At 52.4% G+C, this 15,579-nt stretch overlaps 5 protein-coding genes across 5 annotated transcripts; 2 read left to right on the top strand and 3 right to left on the bottom strand.

The window, feature by feature from the left end:
* Positions 1-973: 973 nt before the first annotated feature.
* Positions 974-2,422, top strand: J4E78_001228 (uncharacterized protein; the record flags this gene model as incomplete). Its single annotated transcript, XM_049361888.1, has 1 exon — positions 974-2,422. One exon carries the CDS (start codon positions 974-976, stop codon positions 2,420-2,422), a length of 1,449 nt encoding a protein of 482 aa, XP_049227171.1.
* A 271-nt stretch (positions 2,423-2,693) lies between these two features.
* On the bottom strand, positions 2,694-4,573 carry J4E78_001229 (uncharacterized protein; the record flags this gene model as incomplete). Its single annotated transcript, XM_049361889.1, has 3 exons — positions 2,694-3,883; positions 4,119-4,368; positions 4,424-4,573. 3 exons carry the CDS (start codon positions 4,571-4,573, stop codon positions 2,694-2,696), a joined length of 1,590 nt encoding a protein of 529 aa, XP_049227172.1.
* Positions 4,574-8,624: 4,051 nt separating this feature from the next.
* Positions 8,625-10,683, top strand: J4E78_001230 (uncharacterized protein; the record flags this gene model as incomplete). The annotated part of the gene is made up of 6 exons (XM_049361890.1): positions 8,625-8,711; positions 8,761-8,982; positions 9,036-9,368; positions 9,415-9,815; positions 9,867-10,234; positions 10,283-10,683. The coding sequence occupies 6 exons, from the start codon at positions 8,625-8,627 to the stop codon at positions 10,681-10,683; spliced, it is 1,812 nt and encodes a 603-aa protein (XP_049227173.1).
* A 261-nt stretch (positions 10,684-10,944) lies between these two features.
* Positions 10,945-11,716, bottom strand: J4E78_001231 (uncharacterized protein; the record flags this gene model as incomplete). Its single annotated transcript, XM_049361891.1, has 3 exons — positions 10,945-11,372; positions 11,426-11,508; positions 11,565-11,716. The coding sequence occupies 3 exons, from the start codon at positions 11,714-11,716 to the stop codon at positions 10,945-10,947; spliced, it is 663 nt and encodes a 220-aa protein (XP_049227174.1).
* A 2,036-nt stretch (positions 11,717-13,752) lies between these two features.
* Positions 13,753-14,553, bottom strand: J4E78_001232 (uncharacterized protein; the record flags this gene model as incomplete). The annotated part of the gene is made up of 1 exon (XM_049361892.1): positions 13,753-14,553. One exon carries the CDS (start codon positions 14,551-14,553, stop codon positions 13,753-13,755), a length of 801 nt encoding a protein of 266 aa, XP_049227175.1.
* Between the last annotated feature and the right edge of the window lie 1,026 nt (positions 14,554-15,579).

Consider the following 15,579-nt stretch of genomic DNA (forward strand, 5'->3'; position numbering starts at 1 on the left):
GTTCCTGTTTAGAACGCTAGCATACGCCTGAAATATGCTCCCAGTGGTTGAGAATCGGAAGGAGAGATTGTGCGGGCTGGAAAAGAAGAAGTACGGGAATAACTTCCGCAGGGCGGACCGGGTGTTTGGGCCGCGCTTATAAGTGCGGAGTGTGGGCCCACGGACATTTTATCAACGTCAAAAAGACCCATCTGGCGGACAGAATCCCTCGTCTCTGAGAAGAATTGCATGTGTCTCCACACCGCGCAAACTTCATCGCCGATATCTTGGCGAGATGCTGAGCCGAGGTCGAGCGTGGTCAGGTTAAGAGACTGCCCAGGTGGTTGCCCAGGTGTGCTGGCAAGACTCGGCCAATCGCATCTTCACAACCCAGGCCGTCTATTTGGCTGTGGACGCAATTCCTCTTCTCTCCGCGCACCCTTCACCGGCCGATGTTCATGCATTCCTTGCTCAACCACCATCACTACAATGCATCTCTAACACATGCAGAAGGTTCGTTCGCGTGGATCGAATGCCGAATGCGCCAGAGCCATGCGTCAATCCGAGCCCAAGCGGAAAGTGGGTTCACGATGTCAGTGGCGCTCAACTGCCGCATTCAATAGTCTTCGAACCGGATCTAGTAAAGCAGCTCTTGATTTACTCAGGGGAGAGATCATGATCACAGCCCGTCCCGTACGCTAATGACTTACGTAGTGCATGATCTACAAGGCCTATGCAGATCGATATATACCAAGATGCGCTTCCGCGACTGTTCCACCTGGTCGGCGACGCTAGAGCGGTGACAATGTAAACATTTCGTGGTAGACTGCGATGCAACGTTTGGGCAGGATGACGATCTTGAGCTTCACGACTCGTGGTGTAAGAATGGTTAAAGAAGGGTCGTATGCTTGCTTATCTTGATCGACCAGGGCCCTGCATCTCCTCATCTTTTGGTCGTGCTTGCTTCTTGTACCAAGGTCCAGCAATTGTCAACATGCGTCTCTCCATCCAATCGCTAGCTCTTCTGAGCGTTCTCCCTGCGTCGCTCGCAGCTCCCGCACCATCTCCAGCTGCGGCACCTGCACCGATTGCAGCACCAGCACCGGCCGTCGACGCAGTCCAGGGTCTGGATGAACGTCAACTGCTCAGTAAACTCACATCTGGTTTGACCTCCCTCGTTGGTGGCCTTCTCGGCCAATGCGACCAAGCAGTCAAGGACGGCGATGCCCCAAAGGTGCTCGACATCCTTCAGCAACTTCAACCTACTTCGCGACCAACGAACATCGAAGAGGCAGTCGCAAGGCACTCCCAAATCTGGGCGAGCCCGACCACGCGAACGGACTTTTTCGCCGCGGTAGCGACCCAGATAGCCGGTGGCCTGGTCCTTGACGACACGCTAAAGGCCGCTTTCACCGGTGGTCTGCCCTTTGGCGAGAACAGCATCAACAATAATAACCCTGCCACCTCCGGTATCTACCCCAAGAAGGATGCTGCTGATGCGCCATACACACTCTCGGAGTCTGCGCTCCGAAAAGCACTCTTCATCCCACCTAGCTTCACCTACGGCGCGAAACGCCCAGTGATCTTTGTACCCGGAACTGGTGCTTATGGAGGCACAAACTTCGCCAACAACCTCAGGAAGTTGTTGAATGGCAAGAGTTATGCTGACCCTGTATGGCTCAACATCCCCGGCGCTATGCTTGCGGACGCGCAAACCAACTCGGAATACGTTGCCTACGCCATTAACTATATCAGCGCGGTCTCACACACGAACAAGGAGAACATTGCCGTTATCTCTTGGTCCCAGGGTGGTCTAGACACACAGTGGGTGTTGAAGTACTGGCCATCAACCCGCAAGGTTGTCAAGGACTTCCTTCCCGTGTCTCCAGACTTCAAGGGCACTGTCATCGCGAACGCGATCTGCTTGACACCAAACAGCGACATCGCGCTCCTTCCCTGCGACCCCTCTGTTATCCAGCAAGAGGCTACCTCCGATTTCGTTGCGTCCCTCAGGCGCGACGGAGGCGACAGCGCGTACGTACCTACTACAACCTTTTACTCTGGCCTCTTTGATGAGGTTGTCGAGCCTCAACAGGGTACCATTGCCTCTGCATTCATCAACGACGCGCGTAATGTTGGCGTCTCGAACAACGAGGTACAGAAGGTATGCTTTGGGCAGCTAGGCGGCTCTCTCTACGGCCATGCCGGCGTTCTGTTCAACCCTCTAACCTACGCGCTTATCGTCGATGCGCTTACGCACGATGGACCGGGCAATGTGGACCGCATTGATGTTAAGAGCGTTTGCAGTACCTACGCCGCTCAGGGTCTCGACCTTGACGATGTATTGGCTACTGAAGGGCTCATTCCCGTGGCTGGTGTACTGCTGTTGACGTACCCACAAAAGATGTACGCTGAGCCTGAGTTGAGGGCTTATGCTAGATAGATGCGGCTCACAGATAGTCACGTTCAATATCACAGTCACTAATATATCTTGTAATTTGCTTCATCAACCTTGTTAAGCTATACTTTACGTGGAAGCGTGGAAGCTTGCCTAGGCCAACAACCTTGCAGTATGAACTTGCACATAACAGCCCAGAAACGTACTACCTTCAAACCAAGCACTACCTAAGCTCCAATCAAGTAATAAAGTGATTCAGGGAACAAAAATCAGTATCCTAACAGCCAGTTCAGCTCACGTGCTGTTCCAGCTTGTCTCACTTCTTCTCCTTCTTCTTCCTCCCTCGCTTGCTGGCCGGTGCAGATTTTGTTGGTGGGTTATAGGACGGTTGAGGGAACGAACTCGTAATGTTCGAATAGCCTGGATGATGCGCGAAGGCTGGCATACCCGATGGAGTCGCATGCACACCCGGATGAGTCGGATAGCCAGGCGCCGGAACGGTTATCGCTTGTTGACCTGGTAGCTTCACTATGTTACCATCGGGCCCTACTACTCCCACTGCAGTGACGTCTTCTTTAGCGACACCATGGTCAAGGAGGAACTGATCCATCGCCGTGAGCGTAGTAGGGTTCTTGGCCTTTATAGCTCTGTTGATCTCCAGAATCTTGGCTACCTTCTCGGCTTTTGGTAGACTTTTGAAAGCCGGCATGCTGGCTGCGAGCTGAGCTGTGTCGGTCCAGTCCGGTGTGGTAGTAGTTGCGGAGGCTTTGGGAACGGACTTGGAGATACCAGAAGGTCTAGTGAGAGTCGGGAGGCTAGACTGAGTATTGAGACGACGGTTGGAAGTATTCCCTGACTGCGCGGGCTGCGATCGAGGCGCAATAGGGAAGCTGTGTTGCTTGATTTTCAGCTCTGGCGCCGCGGGTGCCTGGCCTGACTGGAGGCATTGCGCCTGTGCTAAAGATGAATAGCCAGCAGGCTGGTAAGAACCCAATTGCGGGGAGTACTGCTGGATGGACTGAGCCGGTGTATACATCTGCGCCGTAGGAGTCGGTGCCGGCGTTGGAAGCTGGGATGGCACTACACTCCGCTGCTGCCCGACCTGCTGTACGTGATATGGAGTAAAATACTGCTGAAGAGCCGGGCGCGGTGCGTAGGGCAATCCTGGGCCGTTCACAGTATCATGAAACGATGTCATTTCGTGTTGACGACCTTGTAGAGAACCCTGGAAGCCGGGTGATGGGTGTTGTAGTCCAAATCCTTGCTGCTGATTGGGAAGCTGACCCTGTCTTCTTGCCCAGAAATCCTCGATCTCTTGGTTTCGACGTTGATAGTGCTGCAACTCAGGAATAGTCAAGGTTCCTGAGAGCCCAGGCTCAGTGAAGTCGCCCGGGTTTGCGTAGAGCAAACGAGGGTCGATATCGTGGTTCGTGGGTGGTCTTGCCGTCATCGCGAAAGTTGAAGTTCCTGGTGGATTATCCACAGATGAAGGGGTATAGTTTGGCACTGATGTGCATGTAAGTATCCACAATTAAGCTAAGAGTTCGCTGCAAAAGAGAGTCTACGGCCTATGAAGCAGTTGAAACTTGGACAGCGTGGGAATCTTCGGTGTATATATGGCATTGCCGAGATGAACGGGCGGAACTGTGAACAGTGTGGATTGGATGTAGGGCTTAAATGGGGTGAAGAGCGTTGTGCTTGTGGCGGGGTGGTAGCAAATCTGATGAAAGCGCGTACATACCTCTCGCGTTTTCGGCCGCAATCTGCGTGAGCCGTACACTCTCGTACTTCTTCCATGATTCACTAGGCTGCGCATTGCGATGCAGCAGCTCGTAGGGTCCCTTTAGCTGCGCCCGCCGGATGAGAAACCTCGCCAGAGGCTGCAGGTTATCTGTGAGTCCATTAAGCTCGGCTGGGAGGCCTTGGTGTCTACGTTCGATCGCGAAGAACACGCGCTCAAAAAAGAGATCGTCGCCATCGATAGAGGATTTCTGAAATGGATCAGCACCCCGACGGCGATCAAAGTGAACAAATGAGGGAACTTACGGGCTGGAAGCTAGAGGTCTCGAACGCTCGCTGGACGTACGGCTCTATGTCGAGATCGTCACGCAACAAGTGCTTGAAGGCGTAGCGCAAGTAGGGTGTAAGGGTCTGCGCAACCCATTGCGGATAAACGGGGAGTATCGGAGCGCTCATTCTGGCGTTCCTGTGGCTGGGACAAAAGTCGTTGCGCGGTCGGTGAGGGGAAATGTTGATAGCGGCGACGAGGATTTAAGAAAGTGAAATCGCAGTATGCGAGACAATTCATCGAATTCACCACGACAAAGCTGCGACAAGGATCGAACAAAGTGAAAAAGGGCAGAGTATATGAGACAATTTCCCAGCTTCACCACGAGAACCAGGGACAGGAATTGATGGTGCAAAATAGCTTACTGAGTTCATTCCGACTTCACCACGACTTCCGTAGACCTGAAGCGGGTGAACTTCGCTCTATAGCATGTGGGAATTCGAGAAGAATGACAATGACGATTGTCTTCGTCTACAAGCCGCATCCCGCGCGAGAATAGTGTCAACCATGGTAAGCAATTCATAAAGACGAAGCAGTCGTTGTCCTCGAGGTATTGCCTGAGACTATTCGAAGTAGTCTCGTAACCAGGTAGAGCGCGGCGGAGGCTCAGCGGAAAGATAAAATTGGGGAATAGCTTGTACAAGCATCGCATGCAGCAAAAAAATGCAGCGCTGCGTCTCTAGTAGAAGCTATCGAGTGTCTGAGTCGTCTTAAGTGATTCGAGATGATGATGGTTGAAGATTGTCAAGCGCAGTCGCGTCCCATACGGGTAGGGGCGCGTCAGGGACGCGACTAACAAAAGCGGGGCGATGACGCACTCCCTATCATCCGCCTGACGACAAATTCGCACTTCATCAACACTCATTGACATTTTCAGTACGAATCTCTCGGGCCAAACATCTGGCTTATACTAGTCGTATCTCGCAGCCTTGTGTGCTGACGGGTTGTCTCAGACCCCACGGCGAAGCCAAGGCACCAACACGGCGCAGCGCAACTCGGGCGCATAATACGCACATATACACGTCCTTCTTCTTGGCTACCGTCGATCGCATCCAACGAGTACCTATCCACTGCGTAAGCTTTCAGAATGGGCAGATCAACAATGCCATATGGGGAAGAACATCATGTGGCTGCATGGCTACTTTTCCTCTCCCGAGGTCGACAAGAGAGAGCCACATCAGCACAGCTATGCTCAAAGACTCGGCTACCTGTGTCTTGGCCCTTTGTTGTCAGACCGGGTCATTCGTAGGATTATCGTTACTCTGACCTAGCGGCGAGGAGAGACAATGGATGACGGCGTGGGGCGTAGTCGACTTTCACTTTTTTTTAGCCAGCCACTGACAGGAAGACGCGACACTCCACCGGCCACGCCATGTTTCTTGACCATTCCATGAGGATAAGTTGAGAAGGAAATCGATATTTGGCCACAGTTTGGGTCCTGCACGAAGGCAAGAAATATGCAGAGAGAGAAAGCTGAGTGAGACCACCCAGTGAATTCACTTGACCATTCCGCCCCAATTTTGTCTCCCATAAAGCGACAACTCTGACCCCCTCGACTGTTCTAAGCACCTCCCAAACGATCACCGAGTACATCAATTTACTTCCGCTCGAATCACCAAGTTAAAATGAAGTTCGCTCTCTTCATCAGCACCTTGCTCTATACTGCCACTGTCCTAGCCGCTCCTGGAGCTGTACGCCTCTCTATACCTTCACCCTAAAGACTTCATTGACACTATCCTACCAGGTCTCCCTCAACCGCTCCTTCAAGACCATCGCAGTCCGCGACAACGATAACGTCGAGGGTACTGTGCAAGTTGCCTGTATCGAGTGTCCATGTGGAGTAAGTCTCCTCATCGTCGGCCTTTTCCTCTGCAAGGGCGGCGCATGGAGTATTATCAAGATTCACTGACGGCGCCTCCAGGGCTTTACTGGCGCTTGTGAATGCGTCTCGGGGGGATGCTGCTGTGATGATAACGGCCATGTCGAGGTGCCTGAGGGTGGCTGGAAGGCTTAGACAACGGCCGTGGTCAGCGCCCTCGCAATCGTTGTCCGGTCTTTGGTCTGGCTGTCATCTCTTTTCACGATGGCCTCAGGCAGTATACCGCCTTGAATATGTTGGTGGGTACTGCTGTTTGCATCACTCCCTTGTTACGAGACGAGTGGACAGCGAAATTGGAAACATCTCCTTGATTGAGTCTCAGGCATTGTCACTGCCTAGTCATATAGTTTGAGACATATATCCATGATCCTTGAATCCTGTCATTTGCCGTGAAGTCGTACATCCATCCCTTATACATCCACATGCTTGCACCCCAGAAGACTTCACTCAGGGTGCGTCCATTCCGGTCTTGTAGTGACAAAGTAGCCCTCAAGAACGAGGCCAAGTGCAGTTCTTCTGGAGACAGCAGCCGTTGACGACACATGTGCAGCCCCCGTAGAAACCCTAGACGCATATTTATCAGCCAGGTACAGTATTGTTCGTTCTGCGATAGATAGCAGAGGAGACAACTTACGTTGCATGGACACTCGACACATGCCGTGAGAGTATCGGCGACTGTGGCACCGCCGCCATCAACGCCATCAACGCCAGTGTCGGCCTCGATGAAGGAGCGCTTGAGGGAGATCTTTGGGAAGTGGCTGTCAGTAATAGTCTCAAATAGGATGATGGTACATGGGGATTAGAAACCTACAGCTCCAGGGGCGGCCATGGTGGTTCCGAAGAGGAGAGTGGCGATGATGGTAGTAGCCTTCATGTTTGCGACTTGGTGCTTGGTTGCTGGATGTAATGGAGATTGCCGTACTGAGTGTGATGGAAAGTTTGAAGCAGTTGATGATTGTGAGCGAGAACAAGGTGTGGATCTTCAGCAAGGACAAGAAACGGGGGATTATATGCTGTGTGCGACTGCTTCCCCAGAATGCGGGTAGCTAGCGTAGAAACTTCATACAGCAAGCACGCCCGCGTTGAGCCTGTTGAGCCTGTTGAGCTTGGACTTTTCAATCTTCTAGACCACTAGTGGCTGTTATCCTCACCCGGTAGGAGATAAATGTGCTCACGGCAGGAGGCGACTATGCGATTGCGCCTTCCAGACTGCGTCGGCCTGCCACGCATCCCGAGATCGCTCTTGAAAAGGCCGGCCTGGAGCTGGAGCTTTAGTCTCCATCGTGACGGGTATACATCGCCACTGGAGGAGCCACTTCAAGGATGCTCTAAGAGTTACTGTAATTTCCAAGCTCTTACTGAGTCCTTCCAATCGTGCCTGCTCTGGCAATGTGAAGTAGTTCAAAACACGTCTTGAGCTGATCCTAAAGCCATTCTCCTTGACTTTTGCAAAGAAGATTACAAGACTGATACAGTGCAACAAAGACGGTAATGCAGTCGACTAGCGCGACTTCACGTAGATACTATTCGCGAGACAAACCCGACGTAATTCAACACAAGCGAAATGACTTCCACAGGTGAGAAGGCATGAAAAGCGGTGTTGCCCGACGAGAGCCCGCCTTATTACAACATGTTCAAGAAAGCGAACGAATAAAGGAGGTCCTGGAGCAAGTAATTCGGATTGGATGGCTTGTCAGCTTCGGACGGATTTGTATATAGAGGAAGATAGAGTCGGTCCATTGAATCTTCGAGGAAGGAGGGTTATGCCGTTATGTTCTTGTTCGCTGCGGGGTCAAGTCGAATAGAAAGTAAAGGGAATGGAGTGGTGGTTGCGACTGACTGCCCAGGTGCAGCACGTGCCGCGTGCGCGAAGAAAGCCGTCAGGGGTCGTTTCGTGACCACCTGGGCAAACTTCGCGCTCTCATTGCCTACTATCAGATATCTGTGCATGCCCATGTCCAATGGACTCGTTAAGCGGCGTGTCTTCCTCATGCAGCAAAAACGTCTGAACGGTCTAGCCTCTGCGCTGCAGGGTCCCACACCTGATAGCTTCACGTCGACGTCATCATGCCGAAACCGCGACGCGCAACGTCCGTCCCAGCAAGCTGTCGCGGCCAGCGAGGACGATATACCACCTCCAATATGAGGCTGTGATCTCTACGACACTAACTTGTAGCCTCTGCTAATATTATATGCCTCTCTGGACCAAGTCGTCGACCTCCGCGCTGCCCGCATTCCAGCCATCACCCAGTCACCTCTCGAGAGTTGCGCGCATCGCTTGTGGCAGACACATCGCAAACATGTCGACCGATACAAAGCAGCAAAAGAGCGCCAAGTTTGGCCATCTGCCTCTATCCACATCTGGGCCACAGGAAACCAGCCTGACTGTACGGCATGCACACACTCGAGTAGCGCTGGGGCTAACACACTGTGTAGGGCAATGCACTTCTACGAACACCCTACTTCAACAAGGGCTCGGCCTTCACCAAAGAAGAGCGCGATGTCTTCAAGCTTCATGGGCTCCTTCCCACCAATGTCCAGACCCTCGACGAGCAAGTCAAGCGCGCATACGCCCAGTACTGCTCCCGACCGAATGACCTCGCCAAGAACACCTTCATGACGAGTCTGAAGGAGCAGAACGAAGTATTATACTACAGGGTCTGCGACGGTTGATGGTGTCGGTCATGGCATGGCATGGCTGACGGCTACAGCTCATCCTCGACCACCTCAAGGAGATGTTTTCGGTCATCTATACCCCCACTGAGGGCGAGGCGATTGCCGACTATTCCAAGATCTTCCGGCGACCCGAAGGTTGCTTCCTCAACATCGACGATGCAGACCGCGTCGAGGACGATATCAAGCAATGGGGAAATCCCGACGATATCGATGTGATAGTCGTGAGCGACGGGCAACAGATACTCGGCATTGGCGATCAGGGTGTAGGAGCCATCCTCATCAGCATAGCGAAGCTCGTCATCTACACTCTGTGCGCAGGTATACATCCTTCGCGAACACTGCCTGTGGTCCTTGACTGCGGCACTGATGTCAGTAGAGAAACACCAATAAGATGCGCATGGCTAACGAAAGTAGAACAAAGATCTTCTCAACGACGAGCTTTATCTTGGCATGCGAAAAGAGCGAGTATACGGCAAGCGATACGATGACTTCGTCGACAAGTTCGTGAGGGCTGCGAGAAAACACTACCCCAAAGCCTACATCCACTTCGAGGATTTCGGATTGAACAACGCGCGAAGGATTCTAGACAAATACACACCTGAGATCGCATGTTTCAATGACGACGTACAAGGCACCGGCTGCGTATCGCTTGCAGCCATCATGGCAGCTTTCAAAGTGAGTGGAACCAAATGGGAAGATGCTCGCTTTGTCATGTTTGGCTCGGGGTCGGCAGGCACGGGAATTGCGGACCAGATCCAAGATGCCATCGTCCAGAACACCGGGAAGTCGAAGGAAGAAGCCGGGCGCCAAATTTGGTATGCTTCTTTACACACTCAGTCCAGGAGCCCACGCTGACCCCAGTATAGGTGCGTCGACAAGCCTGGTCTGCTTTTACAAGGCAAGAAGGATCAGCTCACTCCGGCCCAACTTCCGTTTGCGCGAGAGGACAAGGAGTGGGAGGGCAAAGAACATGGCGATCTTCTGTCCGTCATCAAGGAGGTGAAGCCACACGTTCTCATCGGTACCTCGACCAAGCCAGGGTCGTTCTCAGAAGACGTCGTTCGAGAGATGGCGAAGCACGTCGAGCGCCCTGTAATATTCCCACTATCGAACCCAACCAAACTCCATGAGGCCAAGCCGCAGGATTTATTCGACTGGACCGATGGCAAAGCGCTGGTGGCAACCGGTTCGCCATTTCCACCGGTCAAACACAATGGCAAGGAATACGATATCTGTGAGTCTACAATTTTCGTTCCGTAGTGATGTTGCTGACCGCTCCAAGCTGAATGTAACAACTCGGTAACGTTCCCTGGCATCGGCCTCGGCGCTGTCCTCTCCCGAACCCGCCTTATGACTCCCGCTCTCCTCGTCGCAGCTGTACAAGCCCTTGCCTCGGAGGCTCCTGTTCTGAACAACCGCGGAGCCGGTCTCTTACCAGACGTCGAAGACGTGCGCGAAATTAGCGTCCAGATCGCGAAGAGTGTGATCAAGAAGGCTGTGGAGGATGATCTGGCCCAAGAGAAGGATATACCAAGTGGCGATGCAGATCTAGAGGAGTGGATTAGAGAGCAGATGTGGGATGCCAAATACCGTCCGTTGAAGTTGGTCGAACACAGCAATGCGACTGCACATGCGAGAGGAGAAGCAGGCACAGCGAGTGGGCAAAGAGAAGCAAAGCACTAATGGTAGAGGGGCGTACATTGCCTGACTCTGCGTCACCAATCTGATGTATCTTCTCGCCCAGCGGTCCTCTCTTTCTCATTCAATCATGACATCGAAACAAGTACTGTACTTGTTCGCACCGTCAAAATTCCACACCCATACTATCATATGCCGACCCTTCTCCATACACTCTGGCCTATACCGAAACGTTAGCAGGGGAACTTCTCCGATCATGTCTGTCCCCGCTCCTAACATCACAGCACCAACGAAAAGAAGATGGACTTACAAATGCACCGTCTGCCAGTTTCCCTTATCCTGCAGCGCCGGCGGCGCCGTAACCTTCAAATCCGCCGGATACGCAAAGCTCTCTTCACTAAACCCATTATCCTGCACAAGATTCTCTTTTGTTAATTCCTTCACATCCACAATCTCCTTTTCTTTACTACCAGCCCAGTACACGGAGACCCTTCCCGGATCGCCCTTCTCCACGCCGCCAAAATTGCCCCGGCTGTGCCCATTGCCACCGAACATGAGTGTTATAGATGACCCGGCGGCAGCTGTTGCCATCGGGGCCGGCGCGTCGTGGTGCGGTGGCTTGCTACCAGGTTCTTGCGGGATCGTAGGAGTTAGGTATTGCGCTGGCGCGCGTTGGCGGGGGTGGCAGGCGTGCGTGTCGCCCTTTGAGGCTGCGGCGGGGAGATCCCATAAATCTGGATGCTGTTAGTGGGGATGTGTAAGAGAGGAGGAGGAGGGGTACACGAACATTCTATGCCTTCGTCTCTCCAATCGCCTGGGTTCTGCTTTGCGCGCGGCCAGCCGTGGCATAGGTGTGCGAAACCCGGCATGCTGTGAGAGGGTTAATTTCCTTCAATTGTACGTGTGAGCAGAGGGTATATACATACAGCGGATCAACCGGCGCCTGTGGCGTTGCAAGTGCCGCAGCTGCCATGTCGGCTTTTATACCGGTGTTGTTGTGGTTGGTGCAGTGCAACCATGAGTGTGCTGAGGCTGTGGTGAACAGCGTTAATGCTGCTGCTAGAATGATCAGCTTCATGCTTCCCGGAGGTAGAGTATATCTGGCGAGAATGGCAATGTGCAAAGGAGGACACTGGGATTACGTAGATATGTTGCTCGAGGTTTGAAATGGGTGGCAATGAAGTGCCGCTATATAGCGGAGACTTATTGAATCCTAGTGTTTTTTTCGTGAACACGGTATTGATGGGGACGTATGTGATCATACAGATCATGACTGCGGTGTTGATAATATTCGCATGGCTGGCATTGTTGATCACGAATTTGGTCAAAGGAAATACATCACAACAGCACTGTGCGTGGAGTTGCTGCATGGGTACGATCAGCATTGAAGGAAAAGACATTGAGTAGAGCTATGTCAGAGACATGCTAGTCAAACAGTCAATGTTTCGCTGGCAGCACATTGAAGCGCCAAAAGTGAGTAATCCAAACGACTGTTATTGATCACATTATTCGCCCATTGGCGCCAAACATTGAGCAACAGGAACCCCTGTCATACGCTCCATAGCATAATCCTTATCCCTTCTTCCCGCCTCAGGCCTCGGTTTCTTTCAGAACTGCACTGTGTTCGCATCTTCATATTCCAATCTTGTATCCTTCACGCCGCCAGCGGCCATCACAGTCTGTTTCCCCAGCGACAGCAATGTCTTCCCAACAATCCTCTTAATAACGAACCACGTAATAGAGCTCAGCCCCACAGTCCAGTCTTTGTAGAAGCGCAAAACGTGCATAACGTACATATGCACGAAATTGTCGTTAACTTCCTCGCCAGACATAGCTTCGTATGCAGCCTGCGCGATACGCACCATAAGCCGAGAAGTAATCTGGAAGCACAAAGTCTCAAGGGCGAACGCACCCCACCTCTTGAATAGCCTGGGTCCAGTATCTCCCAACGCCTCGCGGAATGTGCGTCGGGGTTGATATGCCGACTCGCGATACGTGGTGTGCAAGCATTGTCTTCTACGTCGTCCTGGTTCTGTCGCGCTTGGAAACCATGTCGATGGCAAGAAGAGGGTTAATCCGGGGAAGGTGATGTTTATTGGGCCTAATGTTGCTGGAGCTTTTAGCTGGGCAAAAGGCTCGCCGGGGACACTTGAGAAGGTGGATGAGCGACGGTAAAGACCTTCTTCTGAGTCACACTCGTATGTTGCGGAGTGGAGTGTGGATTTCTCTGGTGTGAGCATCATGTGCACGTAGGGGATCGCAAAGGTGAAGGCGAGAAGGAAGGGTAGGCGAACGGTGATTTCGAAGAGGAAAAGGGTAACGATTACGGCTACTAGGATGTGGAGCTGATACTAGTTAGCGATGTAACTCTAGTTATTCTGGTTGAGGGAACGTTTCTTACCGCATACGATCTGAAGAGTTGAGGCAAAGATTGTTGGCTATCTTCGACCGCTCTCTTGCACTGCGATATTGAGTCCAGAGGTTCGCTTCCATGTCTCGAACCGCGGCTTTCGCTCGCAGAAATCTGGCTCGATGAATCGTCGGCGTCACAGTAACAAGCTTGATATAAGGAGGGCAGGTCCCGAGAATGGCTGATGCCTCCTAGTCTTTGCGGGCTGGAGTGCACTCGGTTGGGTGTATAATTATGCGATTGTAACGGCATATTTCTAGATTCGTCGCAGGCGTCGTGCTATATTTCGGAAGATTAGAGAGGTTGTTCTAGCTGTGTGTAGCCTGGAGTGGGTGTGCTTGTGATGTTTGTAGTGGAGTAGAAAGCGGACAAAGAATCGCACTCAACGTCCCGATATGAAAGGCCGCACACGACAATGCAGACTTACGACAATGGCTGAAAGAAGTACTCCTCATGATCTAGAAAGATGCATGCATGGATGGGTTGTTCAATGGTGAGTTTGTTGAATGTGTGCACATGGGATGACAATCGGAGAGCAGTTACGACTGCGAAAATCGGACCTGGAGTTGCAAGAATTGATGACAGTGACCAGTTTGGGTATATAAGAGGATGTACAAAAGTGGTCGAGAAAACGCTATCATCGCGGTCGCTCGTCAAGTCCGTCGCCGTTCGCCATTACCGTGCTACCGCACACAGTCCCGTCGTTAAACGCTTTCCCGCGCCTCGGTCTCCCATATCAGAAACTGTACATTATGTTCGTAATCCTCATGGTTGTAGTAGTGACCACCGATAGCGTGATCTAACAACTCCCTCGCGAAGTAGTCGTCTTGTCGTCTTATGAATTTGCAGAACTCTGCGTACTCCCTCCCCAGCACGAATTGAACAAAGCATTCATTCATGACGAATTTCGTGGCATGCGCAATTTCCTCGATGTCTCTCATAGATGGGCTGACGACTTGGGACAAGAAGGACGAGATGGCTGCAGTTGTTGCGGAGCCGCTCAGGGATGCAAGATAGGCGAAGACAGTCGTTATGCCACGCTCTCCGAACGACGATCGTATCCGGTCTTCGCGGTCTTGGCTCGTTCGGATCTCAGCCAGTACTATCAGAGTCCTGCTCCCCAGGCGTTCCACATCGATGTGATATGAGCCCTTTTTCTTGCAATCCGGACCGTTCCGCGCATGTGCGTTCACCCCCGCATCGTGAAAGTCGATTTTGAGGGCCGGGGTTGCGTTATTCGCTATCAGGTGCCGGTTGAGGTAAGCCACAAAGTGGTTGCGCAGGCTGTGCGTGGCCGTGGGGACTTTTTCGGATAGCACGGCAACTGCGAAGTCGTCTGTAGGGTTCGAGATGGTGGGAATGAAGGCTCGAGCTAGGTCCGTGCCCAAGCGATGCGCTAGTCGGTCGTCGCCAAATACATATTTCTGGTAGTCCTTGATGGAAAACGGAAATGCTGTCTCGTCGCGGCCGACGATGTTGTGCAGCGAGAAGACATCCTGAACCATTGAGACTCGAGGGATGCGAGACCCTAAAAGATGAAATTTCGTGGGTCAAAGGGAGTGCGCGAGCATTTTGAGGTCCGCTGGCCGTGTAGTTAGCGGCGACCACCGTCTGGATTTCGACCTGCCAAGAATGGGGCTGTGTAAATGTCACTCTTCTCGAAACCGCCCGTCTTTGACTAAAATGCCGCACAACACGTCATATGCTAGCCTCTCCGATGGACTTGGATTTATGGTAGGTTGAAGCTCCATGGTGATATCCGGATCATTGCAGATCAATGCTGCCGACTGTGCGACGAGGGGCGAGTGCCGCGTGTCGCTCTTGCCCTTTCACATGTCACCCACTGAAAACTGTCTACAAGGCTGAAAGTGCAGTGTGCGCGGTGGGAGCGAAGGCGACTGCCATCAAAAAGCGGTGTCTCCGAGCGCTAGATGACAGTGAGAAGTTTGGAAGCGCCGTCGGAACAGGAACCGCCAGACAGAATAGGTTAACAGGTGCGGAATGATTGTTGCGAAGAAGACGACAGAAGATGGCGGATAGAACGTCCCGTATAGTAGAGCATGTGCCATGTTGTACATATGCCACGGCAAGCTACAACCCAACAAGCAAGTGCGTGAAAGCTTATTCAAAAAGCACGATGCTTGGCAAATGCTTCACATGTGTCCGCTCCACCCGTGGGACTCGAGGGCGTTGTCAATGTCAGTTGCCGATTGCCCAATGGCACTACTAGGATTGCTGAACGGAGCAACGCGCACCGAAATCCGCTAGTGGGGTGCTTTCGTCTTCCCAAGGCATGTCTGCGAGCTCCTCGGGACTAATGTCCAAGGAGACCATCGCCAACCACTTCACGTAGTTCCACGTAACGCAATGGAAGATTCAGCATGGTTAAATTCCAGGCATCCCCTGAAACTCGGCCGTGATTGGTCTTAGGGTCTATGGGGTCAGACTTGTCGAGAGATATAGCGTTGCCGGAGTTGGGGTAGTCCGTGCGAAAATGGCTCATCGACTGTGCAGCAAAGTCACGCTCACCG

Source organism: Alternaria triticimaculans, assembly GCF_023758025.1.
Source record: "Alternaria triticimaculans strain BMP 0046 chromosome Unknown scaffold_1, whole genome shotgun sequence".
NCBI lineage: Eukaryota > Fungi > Ascomycota > Dothideomycetes > Pleosporales > Pleosporaceae > Alternaria > Alternaria triticimaculans.